The 26,223-nt window shown below is 39.6% G+C and overlaps 1 protein-coding gene across 1 annotated transcript in view; it reads left to right on the top strand.

Moving 5' to 3' along the window:
- The window catches only part of LOC126475249 (chitobiosyldiphosphodolichol beta-mannosyltransferase), an 89,357-nt gene that overhangs the window by 22,429 nt on the left and 40,705 nt on the right, over positions 1–26,223 (top strand). Inside the window, exon 2 of the mRNA XM_050102951.1 lies at positions 13,492–13,834. Coding sequence (XP_049958908.1) covers positions 13,492–13,834 — 343 coding nt within the window. The remainder of the gene's footprint in view (positions 1–13,491; positions 13,835–26,223) is intronic.

Raw genomic sequence — 26,223 nt, 5'->3', positions numbered from 1 at the left:
AGCCATACATCAACATGATATTGACCTTTTCCGCAATTGGTAAACAGTCCATTTTAACACGGGTAATGTATCACGAAGCAAATACCGTCCGCACTGGTGGAATGTTACGTGATACCACATACTTATACATTAATGACTATTACAGCGCCATTTATCACAAAGCAAAAAAAGTGGTCCAATTAAAACATTCATATTTCTTTATATACTACACGAATGTGTAATAAAAATGGTGGTTCCTATTTAAAAAAACGCAGTTGATATCCGTTTGACCTACGGCAGTGCCATCTAGTGGGCCAAGCATAGCGCCATCTGGTTTCCCCCTTCAAGCTAGACGAGTTTCGTTCTTTGTAGTTTTTTTGTTTGATGCTTATTTTGTGAGATATTTGGCCTGGTCACTATCAATGGACCACCGTGTAGTATTTATTTAGATTTATTGCCTGGTGCTTTCTTCCACTTTTTGTGTAAATATTCACTCCTTGTTTCTTTAAACTGCCACAGGCAGAAATTCGTGGATAACACAGAAGATATTGAATTCAGTTTACATTTATAACATTTGTAGATTTCTGAGAATGTATATTTGGAGCAGCATTGTATAGTGGTGAATTATGGACTAAGGGGAAACTGGAAAAAGAAGAGAATCAAAGTGTTTGAGATGTGATCCTATAGAAGGATGTCACAAATTAGGTGGAATAATAAAATAAAAATGAGATGGTTGCGTGGCAGAATTGACGAGGAGAGGAACATGCAGAAAAATCACAGGTAGAAGGGACAGGATGATATCAAATTGGGTACAATGTCAAGGAATAACTTTCATGGTGCTTGTCGGAGCTATAGATTGTAAAAACTGTGGAGGAAGACAGATTTGGAATATCCAATACATACAGGTTGGGGAAAATAAAAGGAGCCTGGAGAACAGAGTTCCAGGGTATAAAGAACACAGCTGAGGAAAGGAAATACAGTACTAACCAACTACAGCGAATGTTGAAATTGACCGTCATTCATTACTTGGCACTTTTTGGCCCAGATCAGCAAGTTGCTGAAGGCAGATCGAAGTTGGACTGCTAGAATTGCTTCAGTCTCATTTGAAATGTTCTACTACAGTTCTTGAAGACTATGATGGTTGTTGCAATAAACTCAGACTTGAGGGCTCCCCACACAACATAATCGCACACTGGCAGATCAGATGACCTGGGTGGCCAGCTAGGGCTGTGACCAGGCTGACCTCTGCTAAAAACTTCATCAGGCATGAAGATTGTGTAAATGTGCTCCTGGGTTCAATTGGCTTTATGGGTAGTTGCTCCATCCTGTTGGAAGTAACTGTTGGGGTTTCCCTCCTCCATTAATGCTGCCACAAATAGTTCGAAATCTTGGCAATGTCACGTGCCGAAGTCAATGTTTGATGAAAGAAGATGAGACAAATAATGTGGCATGCTGGTGCTACACACTAAACCATTGGTTTTTCATGGAAGTTATGCTGGTTTTCCACTGCCCAGAACTAGTGATTCTGTGAGTTGACAAAACCACTCAGGTGAAACCAGGCTTCTTTAGACATAAGGAACAGATCCATGTCCAAGTCATTCATTGTTGTCTCAATGAACAGCCACTCTCAAAACTGGAGATGCTTAGGAGCATCTGCTGGTTTTAATGCATGAACAACAGACACTCAGGGGACCCTTGTGCAGGTTCAGATGGAGTATTTGTCCACATGATCGACATGATATGCTGGTCTCTTGCAACAGGCATCAGGATGATTTGGTGGGACTCTGAAGCATTTTCTTGTGAACTACAACCACATTTTCTGGTGTGTGGATGTGTTTTGGAATGTTATTTGACTTTTTCAAAACAGATCCTGCCTGACGCCATTTTTGGACTAAGCATTGCACAGCACTGTAATGGTGTCAAAGTGCCACCAAAAACTTCTCAGCAAACAGCTGACCATACCGTTTCCACGACTTGTATCATGTAACTTTCAACAACAAAAATCCACTGTCGCACTGTGAATACTATGTTCCATTCACACTGCTCCACTCACACTGACACAGCCCGCACTACACTCCAAACCAGTGTGGATCGCGTGACAGGTGTACATATGGTGTGCGTGTTATGGAGTGTGGTTATATGCAGAGATCTACACCCAATCGTATCCACTCGTCTGGGGCACTTTTATTTGCCCAACCCTGTAATTGAGGCTGTTGGTGCAAGTGCTACTCTGAGGTAAAGAGGTTGGCACAAGAGAAGAATTCATCACACCAAGTAGAAAACAGACAGTAAGGAGAAGAAAAAATAAACTCAAGGCATTCCATGATAAAATGCAGTCAGATATATTATCTACAGCTTGTAAAGAAACCATACTTCCTTTATAAGAGTTGAAGAAAATGAAAAAAATGAAAAGGAGATTGTGGAAGGGAGAGATACGTCTGTAGCCTATACCCCATGTTATTCTCCCTCCCCCCCCCCCCTCCCAAAAAAAAAATGGTAAAGAGCCCAAGGAGAAGTTTGGGAAAGGAATCAAGATTTCAGGGAGTAGAAACAAAACATTTGAGGTTTGCCTAAGAAATCAGTAATTCAAAGACAACAAAGGACTTAGAAAGTCAGCTGAGAGAATGAATACTGTCTTGAGAAGAGGCTCTAATATGAACACTAACAAAAGTAAAACAGTGTTACATAATGGAATTAAATCAAAATAAATCAGGTAATGTTGAGATAATTATGAGGGATCTTGAATAAGTAATGCAATAGTTTTTTTTCTTGGCCAGTTTCGATGGAAAAAATGCGGGATTTGTTTTGGGACACCATTGAATATTCCCAGTTCAGCCCCTGCAGTTTCATTTAGTTTCAATAGGTGGTGACTATATAGATAGCCTTCAGAATAGCATCTGTAATGGAGGTGTGTTTCAAGCAGAGGGAATTGAGTTTCTCTTGGTGGAAAACCAAAGAATTGCAGATATTCATGGGCTCCTGCAGAATGTCTACGGAGACCTGGTGGTGAACAGAAGCACGGTGAATCGTTGGGTGAGACATCTGTCATGATTGCAGCAAGGTCGCACAAACCTGTATGACCTCCTGCATGCCAGCCAGCTCCACACAGCTTGACACCTGCAGTTTGGAACATGCGGACACACACGTTAGGGTAATTGACGGATCACAGTCGAACGCCTCACTGTACAACTGGATGTCTCTGTTGGTAATGCTGACACACTTGACCACCAATTGGGGTGCTCAAAGGTGTGTGCCTGTTGGGTTCCATGCTGCCTAACAGGAGACCATAAAGAGTAATGGAGGACCACTTGTGTGGAATTGCTTGTGCATTACGAGGACAATCATGACAATGTTTTGTCTAATTCGTCATCATAGGCAATGAAATGCGGGTTCATTACTTCAAACCGGAAACAAATTGCAATTAATGGTGTGGCACCATACCACCTTTCCTCTGAAGAAAAAGTCCAAAGACACACCCTCATTCAGTAAAATCATGGTGACAGTCTTCTGGGGCTCTAAAGGGATTATTGCATTCAATGCCATCGTTCATGGTGCAACAATTAACTCTGAAGTGTATTGTGCTACTCTCACATAAGTGAAGAAACAACTTGAGCGTGTTCTTCGCCACAAAACTGCAAATGAACTTCTCCTTTTCTATGACAACACAAGTCTGTCCTCCTGAGACTAGCTCACAAAACTTCATTGGAATGTTCTTCCTTATGCATCCTACAACTTGGATCTTGCACCTTGCTACTTCCATCTTTTCTGTCCAGTGAAGGATGCACTCCATGGGAAGAAGTACTTGGATGTTGCGGAGGTTGTTGATGCAGCAAAACATTGGGCTGGGTTGATTTGGGGGAGGAGACCAAACTGTGAGGTCATTGGTCTCATCGGATTTGGGTAGGATGGGGAAGGAAGTCGGCCGTGCCCTTTCAAAGGAACCATCCCGACATTTGCATGAAGCGATTTAGGGAAATCACGGAAAACCTAAATCAGGATGGCCGGTCGCGGGATTGAACCATCGTCCACCCGAATGCGAGTCCAGTGTGCTAACTACTGCACCACTTCACTCGGTAGCAAAACATTGGCTCTGACACTGATATGTAGGGTGGCATCATGAGGGCATACGGGCCCTCCCAGTAAGGTGGCATGAGGCCATCGCATGGAATGGAGATTATGTTGAAAAATAGGGTTTTGTAACCAAAACAGTGGGGAATAATATGGAGTATTGGAATCGTAAATAAAGAGAACCTGCTTTCAGCAAAAAATGTGTTGCATTACTTACCATATTTTATGGACCATAAGACGCACTTTTTTCTTCGAAAAATTGCCTCCAAAATTCAAGTGCGCCTTATACTCTAAATTTGTACAAAAATGTCCAGTGTTTGTTTTAAAGTTCCCACCAGTTTAAAAAATGGCCATATATTTGATGCCGTAGGAAACCTCTCTCTATCTGGCAACATTTGATTCAACTGGCAGCAACAGTGTACCAATGCGATGAACATGCGTTGTGGGGTTTCACGAGCTAGCACTGTCTCCCTCCCACCACGCCGTCACAGATCCAAAACACTGTCTAGCCTATGTTGCATCATTACTGTCTATGGCGCCAGTGAACTTGAAATGAAAGTGATTTGTGCTATTAGTAACAGTACAATATTTTTGTTAGTAGCTAGTTTTGTAATGGAAAAAAGTAAAAGATGTTCATATGATGCGGGCTGTAAATTAAAAGTAATAACACATGCAGAAGAATGTGGAAACAGAGCAGCTGAGTGGCATTTCGGCCCTCCACCAACAGAAAAAAAAACCATTTGTGATTGGTGGACTCATAAAGAAGAACTGAAAAAAAAGAGGAAGGCTAAATGTGCGAATAGAGGACTGAATGCAAAATGGACAAAAATGGAAGATGACATATTGAAATGGATTCAGGGAAACCATCAAAATGACATCGAAATTAATACAAAAATGATTCAAGTAAAAGCTTGTAAGCTAGTGCTTAGTGGAAGAAGAAGAAGAATACAGTTCAGAAGACGATTTTCAGACATTTTAAAGGTCAATTTGGTTTTATAAACTAAGAATTTTTTTAGTATGATGTTGCAGTCTAATAATAAAAATAGGAAAAATTGTTATTTAAAAAAAATGCTTAAAAATTAAAGTATGTCTTGTAGTCAGTAGCGTCTTATAATCCGTAAAATACGGCATTGAATGCACATCACATATCCTCGATGACAAACCTAAACACACTAAAAATCTCTACACTGTGCAAATTGAACCATGTGCAACTTCCAAATGATGAAATACAGGGTGATTCAAAAAGAATACCACAACTTTAGGAATTTAAAACTCTGCAACGACAAAAGGCAGAGCTAAGCACTATCTGTCGGCGAATTAAGGGAGCTATAAAGTTTCATTTAGTTGTACATTTGTTCGCTTGAGGCGCTGTTGACTAGGCGTCAGCGTCAGTTGATGCTAAGATGGCGACTGCTCAACAGAAAGCTTTTTGTGTTATTGAGTACGGCAGAAGTGAATCGACGACAGTTGTTCAGCGTGCATTTCGAACGAAGTATGGTGTTAAACCTCCTGATAGGTGGTGTATTAAACGTTGGTATAAACAGTTTACAGAGAATGGGTGTTTGTGCAAAGGGAAAAGTTCTGGACGGCCGAGAATGAGTGATGAAAATGTAGCACGCATCCAGCAAGCATTTGTTCGCAGCCCAGGAAAATCGACTCGCAGAGCTAGCAGAGAGCTGCAAATTCCACAATCAACTGTATGGAGAGTCCTACGAAAAAGGTTAGTTATGAAACCTTATCGTCTGAAATTGGTTCAAGCACTGTCTGCAGCTGATAAGATTAAAAGAATTGATTTCTGTGATTTTATCCTTGCTCAAATGGAAACAGATGAATCTTTCGTTTCAAAGATTGTGTTTAGTGATGAAGCAACTTTCCACACTAACGGGAAAGTCAACCGTCACAATGTCTGTATATGGGGCACTGAGAATCCGCGGGAAACAACTCAGTATGAACGTGACTCGCCTAAGGTGAACGTTTTCTGTGCCATTTCAGCCAATAAAGTTTTTGGTCCCTTTTTCTTCGAAGGTGCTACTGTAACTGGACTACAGTATCTGGAGATGTTAGAGAATTGGCTGTTCCCTCAGCTTGAACAAGAAGCACAACAATTCATATTTCAGCAGGATGGAGCGCCACCACATTGGCACTTATCTGTCCGTAACTACCTGAACGTCAACTACCCGAGGCGATGGATCGGCCGCCAGGCAGCCCGTGACAGAGCACTTCATCACTGGCCCCCAAGAAGCCCTGATCTTACCCCCTGCGATTTTTTCTTATGGGGGTATGTTAAGGATATGGTGTTTCGGCCACCTCTCCCAGCCACCATTGATGATTTGAAACGAGAAATAACAGCAGCTATCCAAACTGTTACGCCTGATATGCTACAGAGAGTGTGGAACGAGCTGGAGTATCGGGTTGATATTGCTCGTGTGTCTGGAGGGGGCCATATTGAACATCTCTGAACTTGTTTTTGAGTGAAAAAAAAACCTTTTTAAATACTCTTTGTAATGATGTATAACAGAAGATTATATTATGTTTCTTTCATTAAATACACATTTTTAAAGTTGTGGTATTCTTTTTGAATCACCCTGTATATCCTATTGTGTATTAGAATCCTGAATAAAACCAACCAGCTTTCAGAAATAAAAGTTCTATTCCTTATTGAACGTCCCTCGTACATGAGAAAATTAAACATTAAAAATAATAGATAGTTTTGCTGCTTGGGCAGCAAAATAACTGACAGTGGCAGAAGTAAAGAGACTAAAAGTACAAATTGATTATAACAAGAAAAGATTTTCTGAAAAATAGAAATAAATTAAGATCTAATTTAAATTTAAGTGTTCGGTTGTGTTATTTAAAAGTATTTGTGTGAAGTGTAGCATTATGTAGAAGTGCCATCTGACATGGCAGAAGAGCAACAGGCTGAAGCCCTGAAAGCCATTCTTGTGAAATAGAAGGGTGATAAAAATGTCATGTGACTAAGGCCTCCTGTCGGGTAGACCGTTCGCTGGGTGCAAGTCTTTCAATTTGATGCCACTCCGGCAACTTGCACGTCAATGGGGATGAAATAATGATGATTAGGACAACACAACACCCAGTCCCTAAGTGGAGAAAATCTCCAACCCAGCCAGGAATCGAATCTGGGCCCTTATGATTAACATTCTGTTGCGCTGACCATTTAGCTACCAGGGGCTGACAGAAGGGTGATGAAGACTGCTGATGAGTCCGGAAAAGAAGGTGAATTTGGTCATCTCCGGGCAGACGTAACATCACTGCGTCAGGCTTGCAGTAGTTAATACTCACACTTCTGAACCCTTGTCTCCAACTTTACATTGCTGCAAACCAGCTACGAGACCGAACCGGTGACGTGTTGTTGTTGCAGTGAGCTGCGAACCTCTCATCCACTGACGAGAAGACATGGAGACTTCTACCTCTGGCTTGCTGAGCTAAACTGATGGCATTTGGCGCCCTTCCTGCTTGTCGCAGCATTAAGAAGGTGCGTGTAAGCCATCATCGACATCCCTGGCCTTGTGAAATAGCTATGCTGTTACTCATCTAAACCATGCAGAATTGCTGAGAAATTACCCGAGCACATCCTTTTGATGTCTATGAGAGCTCTCTGGTAAAAATGCTATCTGCATTCTTGGCAGCAAAAGCTTGTCATAAGGGCTACGCTGATTGCCAATGCAGCCTGCCGCCCACCCTACAATGTGGTTAAGTGAGCCAGACGCTGAAGGGCGATGTCTTCCAGAGATTGCTGAGATAGCGTCAGCAAGCTGTAAGGCTGTGTGCTGCGCTGCTGTTGGCCTGGCCTCTAACAAAGAGAATAACACATGATTGTAGCCTTAATGTAATAAATTCTTATTTCGCTAATGTCGTATCGTTAGCACCCTACCACACCCCATGCTCCATCTTGCCAACAAAGTAGGGGTCTCAACCTTGGCCCTTACAGAAGCTTTTGAAATGCGATGTTTCATAAGAGTGTTGAAGACTAGATGGATAGATCAGGTAACTGAGCAACAAGTATTGAATTGAAGTTGAGCAAAAAGAAATTTGTGCAACAAATGGAAAAAAGTAAGGTATAGGTTATAGAACACAATCTGAGACATCAAAGAATAGTAAGTTTGGTAATGAGGGGAAGCATGGTGGGCAAAATTTGTAGTGTGCGACCGGAATGTGACTGTAGTAAACAGCTTCAAATGAGCATAGACTGCAGTTGTTATGCAGGTATTAAGAGGCTGGATGGAGAAATTAAGAGATATACTCAAGATAGGTTATTGTAGAGAGCTGCATCAAACCAGTTTTTCAACTGAAGATAACTACAACAACAATAAAGTAATAGTATGTTGCTTGCATATAGGTGTGTCTGTTCAAATTCTCTGATTTCCAAATGATTTTTTGTTATGCGTGTTGCATCTGTAGAAATCCTTTAAGAGTTTTCAGTTTCCTGTTGTGATGTGATAATTTAATCCTTCTTATTTAACGATCATCTTATATTTTGATGGAAAAGTCCAAATCTGTTACACTTTTCACGTTTTTGGGCTGTTCAAGATGTTGTTTTTCAGTTTTACTTGCATCATGAAGGTACAAACATCATTTGTAGCTATTTTATGACTGCTGAGCATGGCCTTATCACGTCTATTTGGCTGCCAATGACAGGAATCAAGTTGTTAAAACATTTTTACTTATTCATTCTGTTCACAGCCCATCATCGGAATATCTGCAACAAACATCGCAATTGTCATGAAGTAACTAAAGCATGAAGAAGAGTTCACTGCAAGGCTATTAGGTATTGCACAACTACATACTTGATGAAAGTGGAATTTCTTGAATGACCAAAACATATACCAGTAAAAAAAAGTTCTAACAAAAAGTGGACCCCTGTTATTAGTGGTAAAAAATCAGTGATAAGGACATGTTCAATACAATTGCTTTTTTTACCCCTGAGTGTTCTAGTGTTGGTCAGTAGTCATTCAGCAGCTCTGTCTTTGAGAAACATTTACGCTCCCCCCTCCCAAAAGAAAAAAAGTAATGAAAATAATGTTGGAGTTACACAAGTAACTTCTTATTGGGAACATTCAAATGCAGACCTTGCCACATGTCGTGTGGCCACACGAGTGGCAATGCATTAGTCCACACTCGTGTTTCCTCACACTCTGTTAAGTGACTCGTGAAATTCTGCATTTACACACATTCCATAGAACTATTTGTCCATTTGTCATATCATGCAAATAGTGATACTCTTCACATTAGCATGAGGAGATTCTCACTGATGTGCCTGATGTTATCCTTGATTGAGAAATTAAAGTTATGGTCCAAAATGTTTGCTACCTAGGGAATTCTGTTCCAATTCAGACATTATCCTCCCATGATCATTCCATAGCAGAAGGAGCTTCTTAGTCTTTTTAACCCTAAGATTACTGCTGGCCCGGAACTTTTTTTTTCACTTTCTTGCCAGTGTACCTGAACCCCTTGGGTTGTCTGCACCCTTTTGTCTACAGTCTCCACACACACACACACACACACACACACACACACACACACACACTGAAATGCGTGGCAGAGGGTACTTCCCATTGTACCTGTTTTTAGGGTTTTCTGTTGCATTCATGTACGGAGAGCAGGAAGAAGGGCAGTTTAAGTACGTCTGTGCTCAGTATAATTAATCTAATCTTGTTCTCACAATATTTATGGCAGCAGTTTGTAGGTGGTTATAGCATATTCCTAGAGTCACCATTTTAAGCTTCGTAAAACTTTGTAAGTACACTTTCTCAGGATAGCTTTTATCTATCTTCAAGTGTCTGCCAGTTCAGTTTCTTCAGCATCTTTGTGATTCTCTTCCACAGGTCAGACAAGCTTGTGTCCATTCATGCTGTCCTCCTATGCATACATTCAATATCTCCTGTTAAAACTAGGAGACTTGCAGAATCTCCTGAACCTCTTGCCAGATTTGACCAAAGTCCAGTCATCTATCGTTTCCTATTCTTAAATTTACTGCTACGAACTGCAGCTCTCAACTGTTCTAATTTTGCTTGTGTTCCTTCCAAATCAGCTTTTCGTTTTAAGGTCAAGTGCTCTTTCTTCTTAATTATGTAGTGACAAACACAACTACTAAAGCACCAGAGGTTGGTCACATCTTCTTCAAAGAACAAAGTTCCTCACTAATCCATTGTGATGATGTTTCTTGAGACCCAGCAGATTATTTAATGATAGCTGTTCAACAAAAAATATATTTAACTTTTTGCTTGTTATTTAATCAAAAATGGCTGACTTATGATACACACTGAATGGAAGGAAGGTGTACATAATATATAAATATTACTTAGAAAAACACTGTCTGAACAGGCCTTAAAGGCTCAACAGTAGCGACTGGCTGCTGTACATCCTCAGCCCTAGGGCATCACTGGACACAGATACAGAGGGGCATGTGGTCAGCTGTTGTCAGTTTTTGTGACTGGCTGTAAATGTATTCCATTAACTAAATTTTAGATCAATAATTATTTTTCAATGAGATGTGATGACATGTACCTGATTGAACTGGCTGTATAGCAGAACTGAGTTTATTAACTGCACCTTTGATCAGCTATTTCAGTTCCTGCAATAGCAAGTAAAATTTTGTGTGTCTACATGTACATCTACATACATACTCCACAATCCACCATACGGTGCGTGGCGGAGGGTACCTCGTACCACAACTAGTATCTTCTCTCCCTGTTCCACTCCCAAACAGAACGAGGGAAAAATGAGTGCCTAAATGCTTCTGTACGAGCCCTAATCTCTCTTATCTTATCTTTGTGGTCTTTCTGCAAAATGTAAGTTGGCGACAGTAAAATTGTACTGCAGTCAGCCTCAAATGCTGGTTCTCTAAATTTCCTCAGTAGCGATTCATGAAGAGGACGCCTCCTTTCCTCTAGAGACTCCCACCCGAGTTCCTGAAGCATTTCCCTAACACTCGCGTGATGATCAAACCTACCAGTAACCAATCTAGCAGCCTGCCTCTGAATTGCTTCTATGTCCTCCCTCAGTCCGACCTGATAGGGATCTCAAACGCTCGAGCAGTACTCAAGAATAGGTCGTATTAGTGTTTTATAAGCGGTCTCCTTTACAGATGAACCACATCTTTCCAAAATTCTACCAATGAACCAAAGACGACTATCCGCCTTCCCCACAACTGCCATTACATGCTTGTCCCACTTCATATCGCTCTGCAATGCTACGCCCAAATATTTAATCGACGTGACTGTGTCAAGTGCTACACTACTAATGGAGTATTCAAATATTACAGGATTCTTTTTCCTATTCATCTGCATTAATTTATATTTATCTATATTTGGAGTTAGCTGCCATTCTTTACACCAATCACAAATCCTGTCCAAGTCATCTTGTATCCTCCTACAGTCACTCAACGACGACACCTTCCCGTCACATGATCAGCAAACAGCCGCACATTGCTATCCACCCTATCCAAAAGATCATTTATGTAGCCAGAAAACAACAGCGGACCTACCACACTTCCCTGGTGCTCTCCAGATGATGCCCTCACCTCCAATGAACACTCACCATCGAGGACAACGTACTGGGTTCTATTACTTAAGAAGTCAGTGTCTCATGTTACTTAGAGAACACCTAATTTAGGTTTACTGAGTTAAATAATTCATTTTCTAAACATCAGTCATTCTGTAACTAAATGTTTGTTTAATGTTTTCTTGTCTACATGTGTTAAATTGTCTTACTGATTAATAGCATTGTGGAAAGTATTACTGTAAAATATTGGCATATTTGAAATTACTGCTTTTCTTACAGATAGAACAAAGATTTCTGCTACTTCTCATGGGTGACATTTAAAAATGTGACAGTATGGTGGTCATGGCATCCATGCTATTTTGTGAAATAAAAATATCTGTGCGTCTGACATCTGAGTTTTATTTTTATACAAATACTTTCCTTTATTGCTGGATAGAAAGAGATCCTTCTTTTGATGGTATTTATGTATTTGTTGATAGCAGAAGGTAAATATGTATTTTTCTGCCCTTATTTTATTATACTTTCAATTTTGGCAACATCATTTGAGATAGCTGTGGTAAGTGAGATACTAACATTCTTTATGGAATTAACTAGATTTTGGACTGTTGATTGAATCATTATATATGCAAATAGTTGAAGGAACTTTTTAATGATCTTTTTTTGTGCAAGTACATCTGTGTTGCAGTGCATAATGCTGTGCAGTGTGCTTAGTCTAGGATCCTGCAGCTCTTTTTATTACTAATTCATATAGGAAGACAGGAATGTCACTTCATATGCCAGTGTTGCAACACTGATTTCACTGCCATTGTTTTGTGTATAGATACTGGGCACTTAACATTATGTACATGACTGAACGGAAATGTGTGTAATTTTCCTTCTTCTTCTTCTCCTCCTCCTCCTCCTCCTCCTCCTCCTTCTTCTTCTTCTTCTTCTCTCTCTCTCTCTCTCTCTCTCTCTCTCTCTCTCTCTCTCTCTCTCTCTCTCTTTCTTTTTTTAAATGGAGGTAGGGTAAAGAGATATGTTTTGAGTAAGAAACATTACTACACCAAATTTTCACAATGGCACAAGTGAAAGTGCCATAATGCTGATAATTACCATACTTTTAATTACCACACTTTACCGTTTTCTTTATGTGATTTATGACTTATTTTGCCCTTTGTTCACAGTGTTATTTTTGTGTGTTTATAATTAATTTTGTTTTTCTTGCTTCTAGTTTTTTTTGTGTATGCGTGTGTTTTGTGTGTAGGTCATAGTTGACTAGAACCATCAAACATCTTCAAGTGGACAGACTTTTAATACCTGAAAAAGAATTATCATTTACAAATGGGCAATTTTTTCACTGGTCCAAAAGTGTTAACATTCACTCAAAATTAAGGAATATTGTGCCTGAAAGAAAGAGCTGTTACGGCTGAATTGTGAGGTCCATTTTCTCACATAGCATTCGCATATGCTATTTCATTGACAAGTTATGCAAATGATGACGATAATTTGAATTACTTAGTATTTGATATATTATGTCATTTTAAAGAATCAGAGTGGTTTGGTATCAGTGATGCAATAGGGAATTCATTTTATTGCTTTATTGTGGGGAAGAGAGAGAATGCAGTTGATAGTGAACTAATCTTACATGACTGTTTGCACTAAAGTGTAATTGTCATTACTCATATAAAATTTGGGAGGAATAACTCACCTGTTTTACATTTTGGGAGACATCTTTAACAAGTATTGTACATTTTCATTGGATAACAGGACAGTAAAATATTTCTGTACCACTATACCAGTTGACAGCCTCCTTTTACACTAAGTTATAATGTTCACAGTATTAGTAGTGTTTGTATGCTTTTAATTCTGCAGTGACTAGATAATTTCATTTTCTTTAACCTAATATTCTTTTCTTGCTCATTCTTATTTCCTTACTTTCAGATTGTCCCCGTATGGTGTTATATGCCTTGAAAGTAATATGGCAGAGCCTGACACTTTTGTTTGCTTTGTTATTCAAGAAACGTTCCAATCATGTTCTAGTGCAGAATCCTCCTGCTGTCCCAACACTAGCTGTCTGTTGGTTTTATTCACTGTGTGTAAGGGCAAATTATGTCATAGATTGGCACAACTATGGTTATTCAATCATGGCCTTAACCCTGGGAAAAAGCCACAAGCTTATCCGTGTATCTGAATTATTTGAGAGAACATATGGAAAATTATCAGATGGAAATATATGTGTCACTGCTGCCATGAAGACAGATCTCAAAGAAAACTGGGGAATAATGTAAGTCCTGCTTTCTGCTTGGATCATAATATGATGATGTTGATACAGAGTGAATATTGCTGCAGGTCTTCTATGTTTAGATGAGGTCTTACTTTTCAAATAAATCTGTGTCCACCTGTTATTCATTCCCGTATCTGTTACCATCTTTCCAGTTTAGTTGTTGTACAAATTACTTTATCTGTCTGTAAGGCAATTAATAATAAAAGTTTTGTAGATTAACAGTGAAGACACAGATTTGGTAATGTTCCACAATATTTATTTATTTTGTGAACTGATTTTCAGCTTTCAAGGCTATCATCGATTTATGTCATTGTAATCTGAAATCCAATTTAAGAAATAAATAATACGGACATCAACCAGAAGAACTTACTAAACTTTTTTTTTTGTTCATAGAAACCACACTTAAAGTTAAGAATTGCTGTTTGTAGGCAGTCATACCTTAAACAGTAAAGGAATAATGAATAATTGCAGTTTATATTTACTGGAGTGAACTTGTTGTCATATCATATGCAGTACACAGAAACAGTGTCTTGTTCATTTTTGATCCGATTTTTTTCACCAGACGTGTTTCGCTTTATTGAGGTAAAGCATCATCAGTGGTCTGTAATTAAGTTTATATATATTTTGATTTGCTTTTTAAATTGGAAAACAGTTCGTTGTGAATAGGTTGGTTTGTACTTACGGTGATTTTTTTGGCTGCTTTCTAGCTTACATCGGGAAATGCCGCATACTAGCATATTGTTGTTTTTCTGTGTGAGACACTGATAATTTTCTTCTACTTTTTAGATGTTCTGCAGCACTATGCATTTCTCACAACACACTTTTATGCACACCACTGTATTCCGTTTGTTTTCGTACTTAAAGTATGTGTTGAAGTTCGTTTTCTGTAGTGTTGCCAACATAACATTTCCACTGCTTTGTCTGTGACCTACAAATATTCTTTTTTAAATTAGATTATTGTATGTTTGTTATTCTATTTAAGTATGTTTCTGTGTATTTATATACTGTGTAAGAGTAGAGAAGGAATAGCGGTGGAGATTTCATTTTTTAAGGAGAAACCATGATGAGTGGACATAAGTATATAGCAGTGTGATGGAGTGTGTGTTAGAGGAGAAAGTGAGGAGCGAGAAGTGAAATGAAACTGTGAGTGGGGGATGGTGGGGGGAGGGGGGGTTGTGGGAGGAGTGGGGGGCGGGTTGTGGGAGGGGGTGAAGGATGGATAGACCACCATAGACCAAGCAATATTGGAAACGATGTGAATATCATAAAAATCTGTAAAGACAGACACCTCCTTCCTTTCCAAGAAAATTTCCACATACAAAAAGCATTAACACAAAATAAACAGTTGCTCAATGACCAGATAAATATTGGAAACCAGACTCTATATAGAATAATTGATGAAATCACATGCAAAAGAAAAGAGCCTTTTTTATCCTTCACCCCTCCCCCCCCTCTCCATTCACAGTTTCATTTCACCTCTTGCTCCTCACTTTCTCCTCTGTATATAAATACACAGAAACATACTTTTAAATAGAATTACAAATATACAATAATCTAATTTAAAAAAGAATATTTGTAGATCAGAGACAAAGTTGTGGAAAGGTTATGTTGACAACACTACAAAAGACAAACAACAACACATACTTGAAGTACGAAAACAAACAGAATACAGCGGTGAGCATAAAAGTTTGTTGTGAGAAATGCATAGTGCTGCAGAACATCTAAGAAGTAGATGAAAATTATCAGTGTCTAACACAGAAAAACAACAATGTACTAGTAGATGGCATTTCCCGATGTAAGTGAGAAAGCAGCCGAAAAATCACCATAAGTACAAAACAACCTGTTCTTAATGAACTGTTTTTTCGATCTGCAAAAAATCACGCATTTTGTAGTTGCAACGACAGATCAAAAATACCCTCATGAATTATAAAGCAACTACAGACACTATGGCCACACCAATACAGTATGGTGTATTTGACTTTTTGATTGTTTGACCAGGCTAAGGCAGAATTAACACAAACATTTAGAATTATGTTGTTTCCAGCTGGATGCCAAGAGTAGGTATCCATGTCAAAATGTCTTTTGAGAAAAATGAATCTGTGATGGCAACACATGGTGCACTCCTCAGATATTTTAGATTTCATTAACTGGCACCAATTGTGATCAAAAGAGAGTTCTATTGTGGCTGTTGAACATGACAGTTACTAGGTCACCATCAAAACAATCTTTGACAGCTTGATCCATGAAAATTATCATTCGGTGAAAACTGCCCTCACAGCATTCCACAATGAAACTAATCTTTGAGTTTGAGATCATAGTGTGAGAAATAATCTGTAGCTCAACAAGATGGGGCTTGAATCTCCTGTGGTCCAGGTCAGATAGACAATGAGACAGTGTGTGATTTCAGTAGAATAGTGTCACAGCTGACTGCATTCTTCACTTTAAAATTTGCGATTAATGTTCACTGTTCATCTGGGTGTTGACATGGTGACAGCTGTGGTTTGGGTTATCTAGTCATCCACTTTGATAATGTAACATTTTTGTCTCATGGAGTACCTAAAGCATCATTTTTGCACAATACTGTGGAACTGTTGGGCAACTAAAGGAAGCAACACAAGAAACATGCTGCCATTCCACTCCCAGTGAACCACAACACTGTAGATGATTTCTGCTATGGGTTTCAGTTATTTGCTATCAGTAACAGCAGGCTATGAATGATAGGATCTTTAAAAGTGTTTCAAACAGCTTATATACTATTTAAAAATGAATGAGGTTTGATTGCTTTCTATTGCATTCAAAATGTGAAATTAATTTCTGACACTCTCTGCATTAATTTAAGAGTAGAGTACTCAGCTCCTCCTTTGTCATGTTTCAGTAGGCACCCCCCCCCCCCCTTTTTTTTTTTTTTTTTTTTTTTTAGACGAGGATAATTGTGTGATGTTGTTGGATGAAATAATAATAAATAAATAAAATACAGCAAAGACAAAGGGGACACAAGTCTGTGTCATCTGTAATGACTTCCTTGTTGACAGGGTATTGAACCATAATCTTCTTGCAAAGAAGGTGGAATGTCAAAGGGTAGTGTTGAAAACAGCTGAAATCATTAAAATTGGACAGATTCCAGTTTCTATGCTGAATTTGCAACTGAGTTAACCCCTCTTCTAACTGTAATCTGTTATACGTCCCTTGTACATAAACACTGTGCCCACTAGTTGGAAGAAAGCACAGGTCACACCAGTTTACAAGAAGGCTAGTAGGACTGATCTATGAAACTACTGATGAATATCCTTGACATCAATTTGTTGTAGATTCTTAAAACATATTCTGAGCTCATTATGAGGTACCTCAAACAGAATGACCTCCTCCATGCCAGCCAGCATGAATTCTGGAAACATCAATCATGTAAAACCCAACTTACACTTTTCTCACAAGACATACTGAAAGCTACGGATCAAGGAAGTCAAATGGATGCAGTATTTCTTGGATTTCTGAAAAGCATTTGACTTACTACCACAATTACGCTTACTGTCACAAGGTCACTCATATGGGGTAGCAAGTGAAATTCGTGACTGGACTGAGGAATCTTTGGTAGGATGGATGCAGCATGTTATCTTGGATGGAGAGTCATCATCAGATGCAGAAATAACTTTGAGTGTGCTCAGGGGAAGTGTGTTTGGACAATTTCTATTCATGTTGTTTATTAATAACATTGCAGACAATATTAATAGTAATGTCAGGCATTTTGCAGGTGACACAGTCATCTATAGTGAACTACTGTGTTAAAGAAGCTGCATAAATATTCAGACAGATCTTGACAAGATTTCAAAGTGGCGCAAAGATTGGCAACTTGCTTTAAATGTTAGGTATAAAATTGTCCACTTCACAAAATGGAAAAAAAATAAAAAAAATCCTATGACTACAGTATCAGTGAGTCACAGTTGAAATTGGCCAACTTCTGTAAACACTTGGGTGTAACACATTGTGGGGATGTGAAATGGAATGATCACTTAGGATTAGTCGTTGGTAAAGCAGATGGTTGTTGTTGTTGTGGTCTTCAGTCCTGAGACTGGTTTGATGCAGCTCTCCATACTACTCTATCCTGTGCAAGCTTTTTCATCTCCCAGTACCTACTGCAACCTACATCCCTCTGAATCTGCTTAGTGTATTCATCTCTTGGTCTCCCCCTACGATTTTTACCCTCCACGCTGCCCTCCAATACTAAATTGGTGATCCCTTGATGCCTCAGAACATGTCCTACCAACCGATCCCTTCTTCTGGTCAAGTTGTGCCACAAACTTCTCTTCTCCCCAATCCTATTCAATACTTCCTCATTAGTTATGTGATCTACCCATCTAATCTTCAGCATTCTTCTGTAGCACCACATTTCGAAAGCTTCTATTCTCTTCTTGTCCAAACTATTTATCGTCCATGTTTCACTTCCATACATGGCTACACTCCATACGAATACTTTCAGAAATGACTTCCTGACACTTAAATCAATACTGGATGTTAACAAATTTCTCTTCTTCAGAAACGCTTTCCTCGCCATTGCCAGCCTACATTTTATATCCTCTCTACTTCGACCATCATCAGTTATTTTGCTCCCCAAATAGCAAAACTCCTTTACTACTTTAAGTGCCTCATTTCCTAATCTAATTCCCTCAGCATCACCCGACTTAATTACACTACATTCCATTATCCTTGTTTTGCTTTTGTTGATGTTCATCTTATATCCTCCTTTCAAGACACTGTCCATTCCATTCAACTGCTCTTCCAAGTCCTTTGCTGTCTCTGACAGAATTACAATGTCATCGGCGAACCTCAAAGTTTTTATTTCTTCTCCATGAATTTTAATACCTACTCCGAATTTTTCTTTTGTTTCCTTTACTGCTTGCTCAATATACAGATTGAACAACATCGGGGACAGGCTACAACCCTGTCTTACTCCCTTCCCAACCACTGCTTCCCTTTCATGTCCCTCGACTCTTATAACTGCCATCTGGTTTCTGTACAAATTGTAAATAGCCTTTCGCTCCCTGTATTTTACCCCTGCCACCTTTAGAATTTGAAAGAGAGTATTCCAGTCAACATTGTCAAAAGCTTTCTCTAAGTCTACAAATGCTAGAAACGTAGGTTTGCCTTTCCTTAATCTTTCTTCCAAGATAAGTCGTAAGGTCAGTATTGCCTCACGTGTTCCAGTGTTTCTACGGAATCCAAACTGATCTTCCCCGAGGTTGGCTTCTACTAGTTTTTCCATTCGTCTGTAAAGAATTCGTGTTAGTATTTTGCAGCTGTGACTTATTAAGCTGATAGTTCGGTAATTTTCACATCTGTCAACACCTGCTTTCTTTGGGATTGGAATTATTATATTCTTCTTGAAGTCTGAGGGTATTTCGCCTGTTTCATACATCTTGCTCACCAGATGGTAGAGTTTTGTCAGGACTGGCTCTCCCACGGCCGTCAGTAGTTCCAATGGCATATTGTCGACTCCGGGGGCCTTGTTTCGACTCAGGTCTTTCAGTGCTCTGTCAAACTCTTCACGCAGTATCGTATCTCCCATTTCATCTTCATCTACATCCTCTTCCATTTCCATAACATTGTCCTCAAGTACATCGCCCTTGTATAGACCCTCAATATACTCCTTCCACCTTTCTGCTTTCCCTTCTTTGCTTAGAACTGGGTTTCCATCAGAGCTCTTGATATTCATACAAGTGGTTCTCTTTTCTCCAAAGGTCTCTTTAATTTTCCTGTAGGCTCTATCTATCTTACCCCTAGTGAGATAAGCCTCTACATCCTTACATTTGTCCTCTAGCCATCCCTGCTTAGCCATTTTGCACTTCCTGTCGATATCATTTTTGAGACGTTTGTATTCCTTTTTGCCTGTTTCACTTACTGCATTTTTATATTTTCTCCTTTCATCAATTAAATTCAATATTTCTTCTGTTACCCAAGGATTTCTACTAGCCCTCGTCTTTTTACCTACTTGATCCTCTGCTGCCTTCACTACTTCATCCCTCAAAGCTACCCATTCTTCTTCTACTGTATTTATTTCCCTCATTCCTGTCAATTGCTCCCTTATGCTCTCCCTGAATCTCTGTACAACCTCTGGTTCTTTTAGTTTATCCAGGTCCCATCTCCTTAAATTCCCACCTTTTTGCAGTTTCTTCAGTTTTAATCTACAGGTCATAACCAATAGATTGTGGTCAGAGTCCACATCTGCCCCTGGAAATGTCTTACAATTTAAAACCTGGTTCCTAAATCTCTGTCTTACCATTATATAATCTATCTGATACCTTCTAGTATCTCCAGGGTTCTTCCATGTATACAACCTTCTTTCATGATTCTTAAACCAAGTGTTAGTTATGATTATGTTGTGCTCTGTGCAAAATTCTACCAGGCGGCTTCCTCTTTCATTTCTGTCCCCCAATCCATATTCACCTACTATGTTTCCTTCTCTCCCTTTTCCTACACTCGAATTCCAGTCACCCATGACTATTAAATTTTCGTCTCCCTTCACAATCTGAATAATTTCTTTTATTTCATCATACATTTCTTCAATTTCTTCGTCATCTGCAGAGCTAGTTGGCATATAAACTTGTACTACTGTAGTAGGTGTGGGCTTCGTATCTATCTTGGCCACAATAATGCGTTCACTATGCTGTTTGTAGTAGCTTACCCGCATTCCTATTTTCCTATTCATTATTAAACCTACTCCTGCATTACCCCTATTTGATTTTGTGTTTATAACCCTGTAGTCACCTGACCAGAAGTCTTGTTCCTCCTGCCACCGAACTTCACTAATTCCCACTATATCTAACTTCAACCTATCCATTTCCCTTTTTAAATTTTCTAACCTACCTGCCCGATTAAGGGATCTGACATTCCACGCTCCGATCCGTAGAACGCCAGTTTTCTTTCTCCTGATAACGACATCCTCTTGAGTAGTCCCCGCCCGGAGATCCGAATGGGGGACTATTTTACCTCCGGAATATTTTACCCAAGAGGACGCCATCATCATGTAATCATACAGTAAAGCTGCATGCCCTCGGGAAAAATTACGGCTGTAGTTTCCCCTTGCTTTCAGCCGTTCGCAGTACCAGCACAGCAAGGCCGTTTTGGTTATTGTTACAAGGCCAGATCAGTCAATCATCCAGACTGTTGCCCTTGCAACTACTGAAAAGGCTGCTGCCCCTCTTCAGGAACCACACGTTTGTCTGGCCTCTCAACAGATACCCCTCCGTTGTGGTTGCACCTACGGTACGGCTATCTGTATCGCTGAGGCACGCAAGCCTCCCCACCAACGGCAAGGTCCATGGTTCATGGGGGGGAAGCAGATGGTAGATGTCAGTTAATTGGCAGAATACTGGCAAAATACAATAAGTTTGCAGAAGAGATTACTTACAAATCACTCATGCATCCCATTCTGGGATACTGTTCATGTGTGTGGGACCCACGCCAAATAAAACTAACTGGGGATATTGAACATGTACAGCGAAGGGCAGCATGACTCGTCATGCATTTGTTTGACCCAAGGAGAGTGTCACAGAGATGCTGAAGAAACTGAACTGGCGGGCTCTTGAAGATAGATGTAAACCATCCCAAAAAAACCTACTTACAATATTTCAAAAACTGGCTTTAAATGATGATTCTAGGAATATATACAACCGTGTACTTATCGTTCACATAGGGATCTTGAGGACAAGATTGGATTAATTACAGCACACACAGAGGAATTTAAACAAGCTTTCATCTTGTACTCAGTATGTGAATGGAATGGGAAGAAACCTTATTAATTGGTACAGTAGGATGTACTCTTTGCCATGCACTTTTCAGTGGTTTGCAGAATATAGGTGTAGAACTAGGTATAAACTCTACAGGTTACGTTGGATTTTATAACATGAAAAGGCATGACAGAATGCCAGTGCCCGTTGTTCTAGATTGGAATAGTGGCACGAGCACTTCTCTATAGAGCAAGGAAGATGAGGAAATGTAGCTTTGAAGCTGTTGATATCTGTGATTGTGTTGTGAGTGGAACTTCTTGATGACTCCTAAAATCAGAGCTCATTAGTTGCAAATGAGTAAGTTCATTTGAATTTCCATTATTTTATTGGAAAATGAGAATGGTTAGTCACTCTGAGCTCTTTAATTTCAGCCTATTGTGTAATATCCTGCCCCCCCCCCTCCCGCCCCCCACCCGCCCCATGGAGATTTTGCCACCGTCACACTCATGTAGCTGCGGCTTCTGTTTCCATAGATCTATGACATGCTAGCTCTGTTTAATTGTGGTTCACCATTTCTTTCAGTGAATAGCTGATAGTAGACTCTCAAGAACATATGTGTGCCCATCAATAAACATTAAATGTTCAGGTCAAGAAACTGGCTTCCTTAGAAATACATGTGCCATAGAGGGCAAAAAGTCTGTTCTGAATAGCACAAGTAAAATATTTCTCACCATAAACAGTGAAATTTACTGTGAACTTAACAATTTATACGTCTGTCCGAAAATTCATTGTCATGTGTGTTACAATCACACTCACATCTTACAGGAAACAGGAAACAAATGAAATTATTTTATTGCATTTCTGGGCATTGCATCATATGAATAGTATCATGACTGGTTTCAACTTCTTAGTAAATCATCATCAGTTGTTTTGATTCCATTGCTATGTAACTTGTCATCTGAACAGGCCAGGAGAGGTGCCCTTTTGGCTTGTTCAGTCAATGAATTACTGTGTAATGTATTCAGAATATTTATTGATTTCTTGCTAAGAAGTTAAAACTGGTCATGATACCATTTTTGTAACTTGGTGTTGAAATATACGATAAAAGAATTTTGTTACATTTTGGCCACTGTGTTATCCTTAAACAGTGTATGTGGTGTGTGTAGGAAACAAATGATCAGCCACATTTTTGTACAAATTTTCAATGCTTTCTGAATGACCTTTTTTATGTAGTATGCAACAACTGTTACTTATATACTGTAAAAATATTGGCCAGATTTAGCCCAATGGAAATGGAGATGAAGTCCCAAGCTTCTTGACAGAGCGTAGGGGAACGATGCGGGAGACCCGCACTGCCGTACTAGGCAAGGTCCTAATGGAGATGGTTTGCCGTTGCCTCCTTCCAACTGTAATGGTGATGGATGATGATGATGATGATGATGATGATGATGATGATGATGATGATGATGATGATGATGATGATGATGATGATGATGATGACGATGATGACGACGATGAAGACAACACAACAACACCCAGTCATCTTGGGGCAGGTGAAAATCCCTGACCACACCGGGAATCGAAGCTGGGACCCCATGCTCGGGAAGTGAGAACGCTACCATGAGACACGAGCTGTGGACAATCTAGCATAATACTGAATTATATCTTATTCATGTTACTGCTTATTTGAAATGCAATCTTTCTCGGTGTGACTACCTAATAAAGTACAATGAACAGATCAGTGGTTACTTTATCTTCTGTCTTCACCAATTATTTAATGGTACATCAAGGGGGTCGTACTTTATATTGTCATGAGCTGTGCTGCATGCAATGTCTAGGAATGGCTGGCATTGTTGGCCAGTGTGCTGCAGGATGTCAGTTCAAATCTGATCACCAGAAAATATTTGTTATTTAGTATGTATTATTTCTAGGAGGTTCTCAAAATTTCTTATTTTTGAATTGTTTGCATATTTTGGAATGTTTATGTAAATAGCAGCATACTCCACCTGGGAGGCAGTTGTTTTCTGTGTGTGTACATTGGTGGCCGTAATAAATGTGCTTTCAGTGATAAAAATCATCTGCACCACCATGACTCTACTTAGGCATTGTAAAAGATGTTGCCCACATGGACAGGAACTACATTACAAGCAGTACATCATTCCACAGGTCCATATATTCAGGAGACCAATGGATTCCTAAACAGCAGTAAGCCAGCTGCACATCAGGCATCTATCATTGTTTTCTGTAGACACTGGCCAGGACTTGAAGAAATGGAGGAAAGGATTCACCTGAGTTACCAAGTATAGTGAGTGGCATGACCTGGTGTATTTGGCAGATGTGTACTTTTATTTGGATAGCAGAGCCCAGCAGTGGTTTGAGAACTTTGAAGAGCATCCTCAATATCTGGACAATTTCCAGACTAAACTGAAGAAGACATTTGCTGACAATCAGCAGCTGCAATATGCTTCAGGAATACAAAGTCACAGTGACATACAAAAGTGGATGCATACACAGGGACACCAACTGCCTTTCAAGGAATCCTTTTTGTGAAATACAGAAGAACAGGGCCCGGTGCCGTAGGGAAACAACACAATCTTACGTACATAAAGTTTTGGTCCTGTGCCTCATTTTGAATCCAAATATGACAGAAGCTAACAAAATCTCACACTTGAGGAAATAAGCCACTGAGGACTTGTACCAAGCTCTTCTGGGAGATGTCACAAGAACAGAGGAATTTATCAAGTGGTACCACCACATTGAGGAAATGCAACACAAAAAGAGTTGGATGAAAGGGCTACACAGACTCCTGAATGTGGTCTCTGTGGCAGATGAAGAAGACCACCATGACCTCATCTCTCATATGCCAAGTACTAAGAGAAGAGATACAGCGATCTGTGGCAGCTAGAATGTCAGACTGAGCACATAACAGATAGCGACAATGAGTGTTGACCTCATATGTTGGGAGATAATAGACGGTGGTAAAGAAAAATGGTATCAACCTTTGGTACCAGTCTCAACCAGCAGTTGAACATGTTGCGAATAATCGTCATGGCAAACTTGGACTCATTCTGCAGCTGTTAAATGACAACCCAGCATCTGAAATGCACACAGAAGAACACACATTTGAACAGACATTTGTAGGATGGAGCATAACACTACAGCATATTTCAACTATGAACACACTGGACACTCTGTACTTTGTTGCAGAGAGAGATGATGAGTGTTAACAACTGTTGTGCTGTCAGATATCTACCATCATAGCAGCTCTGTTCACACCGACTCCACATGATTATTGTCGACCTGTGAAATGAAGCCCATTGCCATACCCTGGACGAGGTCACTTTCCAGTGTGCTGTAGCTGTTTCCATCGCCGTACTGGGGTACCAGCATCTCGCCTTGCTACTAACTGTAGGAAAATAAGCGAGGTGATTATCTATGGAAGTGAGATTGCCACAGATGTAAATCCATGTGGGAAGTCTCTTTGACATCATCATCGTCATCATCATCATCATCATCATCATCAATGGCCAACCTGTCCAGACCCTAGTCTACTGGGGTAGTGTAATTTTCTGTAATGTGGAATGCTTATCACCACCAACTAAAAAAGACTACATTACTTATTAGGAAGTGATTATGCTGAAGAGCACAGATGGGAACAGATCCAACCAACAAGTTCTTATATTGCAAGAATAACTACTAAGACAGAGCACAGCCCTTGGTATTTGTCAGTTTAACAGAATGTAGTCATAATGTTATTCTCAGATGAGACTTCTTGCAGGGGTCACAAGCAGGCATAGACTGTGAAAGGTCAGAGCTCGAGATTGATGAAACTATTCCAACAAGCATACATAAGAAATATTGCTCTAGGTGGTTGTTTGCTATTGCAGACATTGCTATCCTATCTTCATCAACAAGATAAGTTCCAGTCATCAGTTTAGACACTCAGTTAAACTATGAAGCTTTAGTCGATTGCAAAATGCTACTCAGGTTCACAAACACAATGTACACACTGCCAATGATCATAAGCAGTGCAGCTGCCCAAGGGGAAATTTGGGTTTCCAATTATCAAGAGCAACCACAACTCACCCCTAAATATATTCACAGAGGAGCTGTCGAACCAGTGCAATCTTCACTACCACTACAGGCAATGCAATGGAGTAAATTACTATTGAACTGGTAGCTACTGTCTGACCTGACTGAGGAACTATGTCAACATAGGGTGTAGCCACTCTGCACCAATTTGTGGATTCTTTCAAATCCAGAGTGAAGAAAAGGCATACCAAGTGGCCTGTGGTAAAACACCATATCAGCACTGGGGATCATCCACCAAATATGTAAATGATCTTCCGTCTAGTATAGAAGCAGCATTAGTTCTTTTTTCAGATGACACTAGTATTGTAATCGATCGAAGCATACATATAGAAACAGAAGAAATGATAAACAAAGTTATTAAAAGTATCATTGACTGGTTTTCTGCGAATGGTCTCATCCTCAGTTTTAAAAAGATGCAACATATTCAGCTCTGCGCATCTAGAGGTACTACACCAGTACTAAGTGTAACACATGGTGAGGAAATAATAAATAGGGTGGTAACTTCAAAAATTCTTAGTGGTCCATACTGATGAGAATTTAAACTGGGGGAAAAAAATTATAAGGGTTGTACCAAAA

Source organism: Schistocerca serialis, chromosome 4 (genome assembly GCF_023864345.2).
Source record: "Schistocerca serialis cubense isolate TAMUIC-IGC-003099 chromosome 4, iqSchSeri2.2, whole genome shotgun sequence".
Classification (NCBI taxonomy): Eukaryota; Metazoa; Arthropoda; class Insecta; order Orthoptera; family Acrididae; genus Schistocerca; species Schistocerca serialis.
The sequence above is the reverse complement of the archived record's forward strand: the minus strand, read 5'-3'. Positions and strand labels throughout refer to the sequence as shown.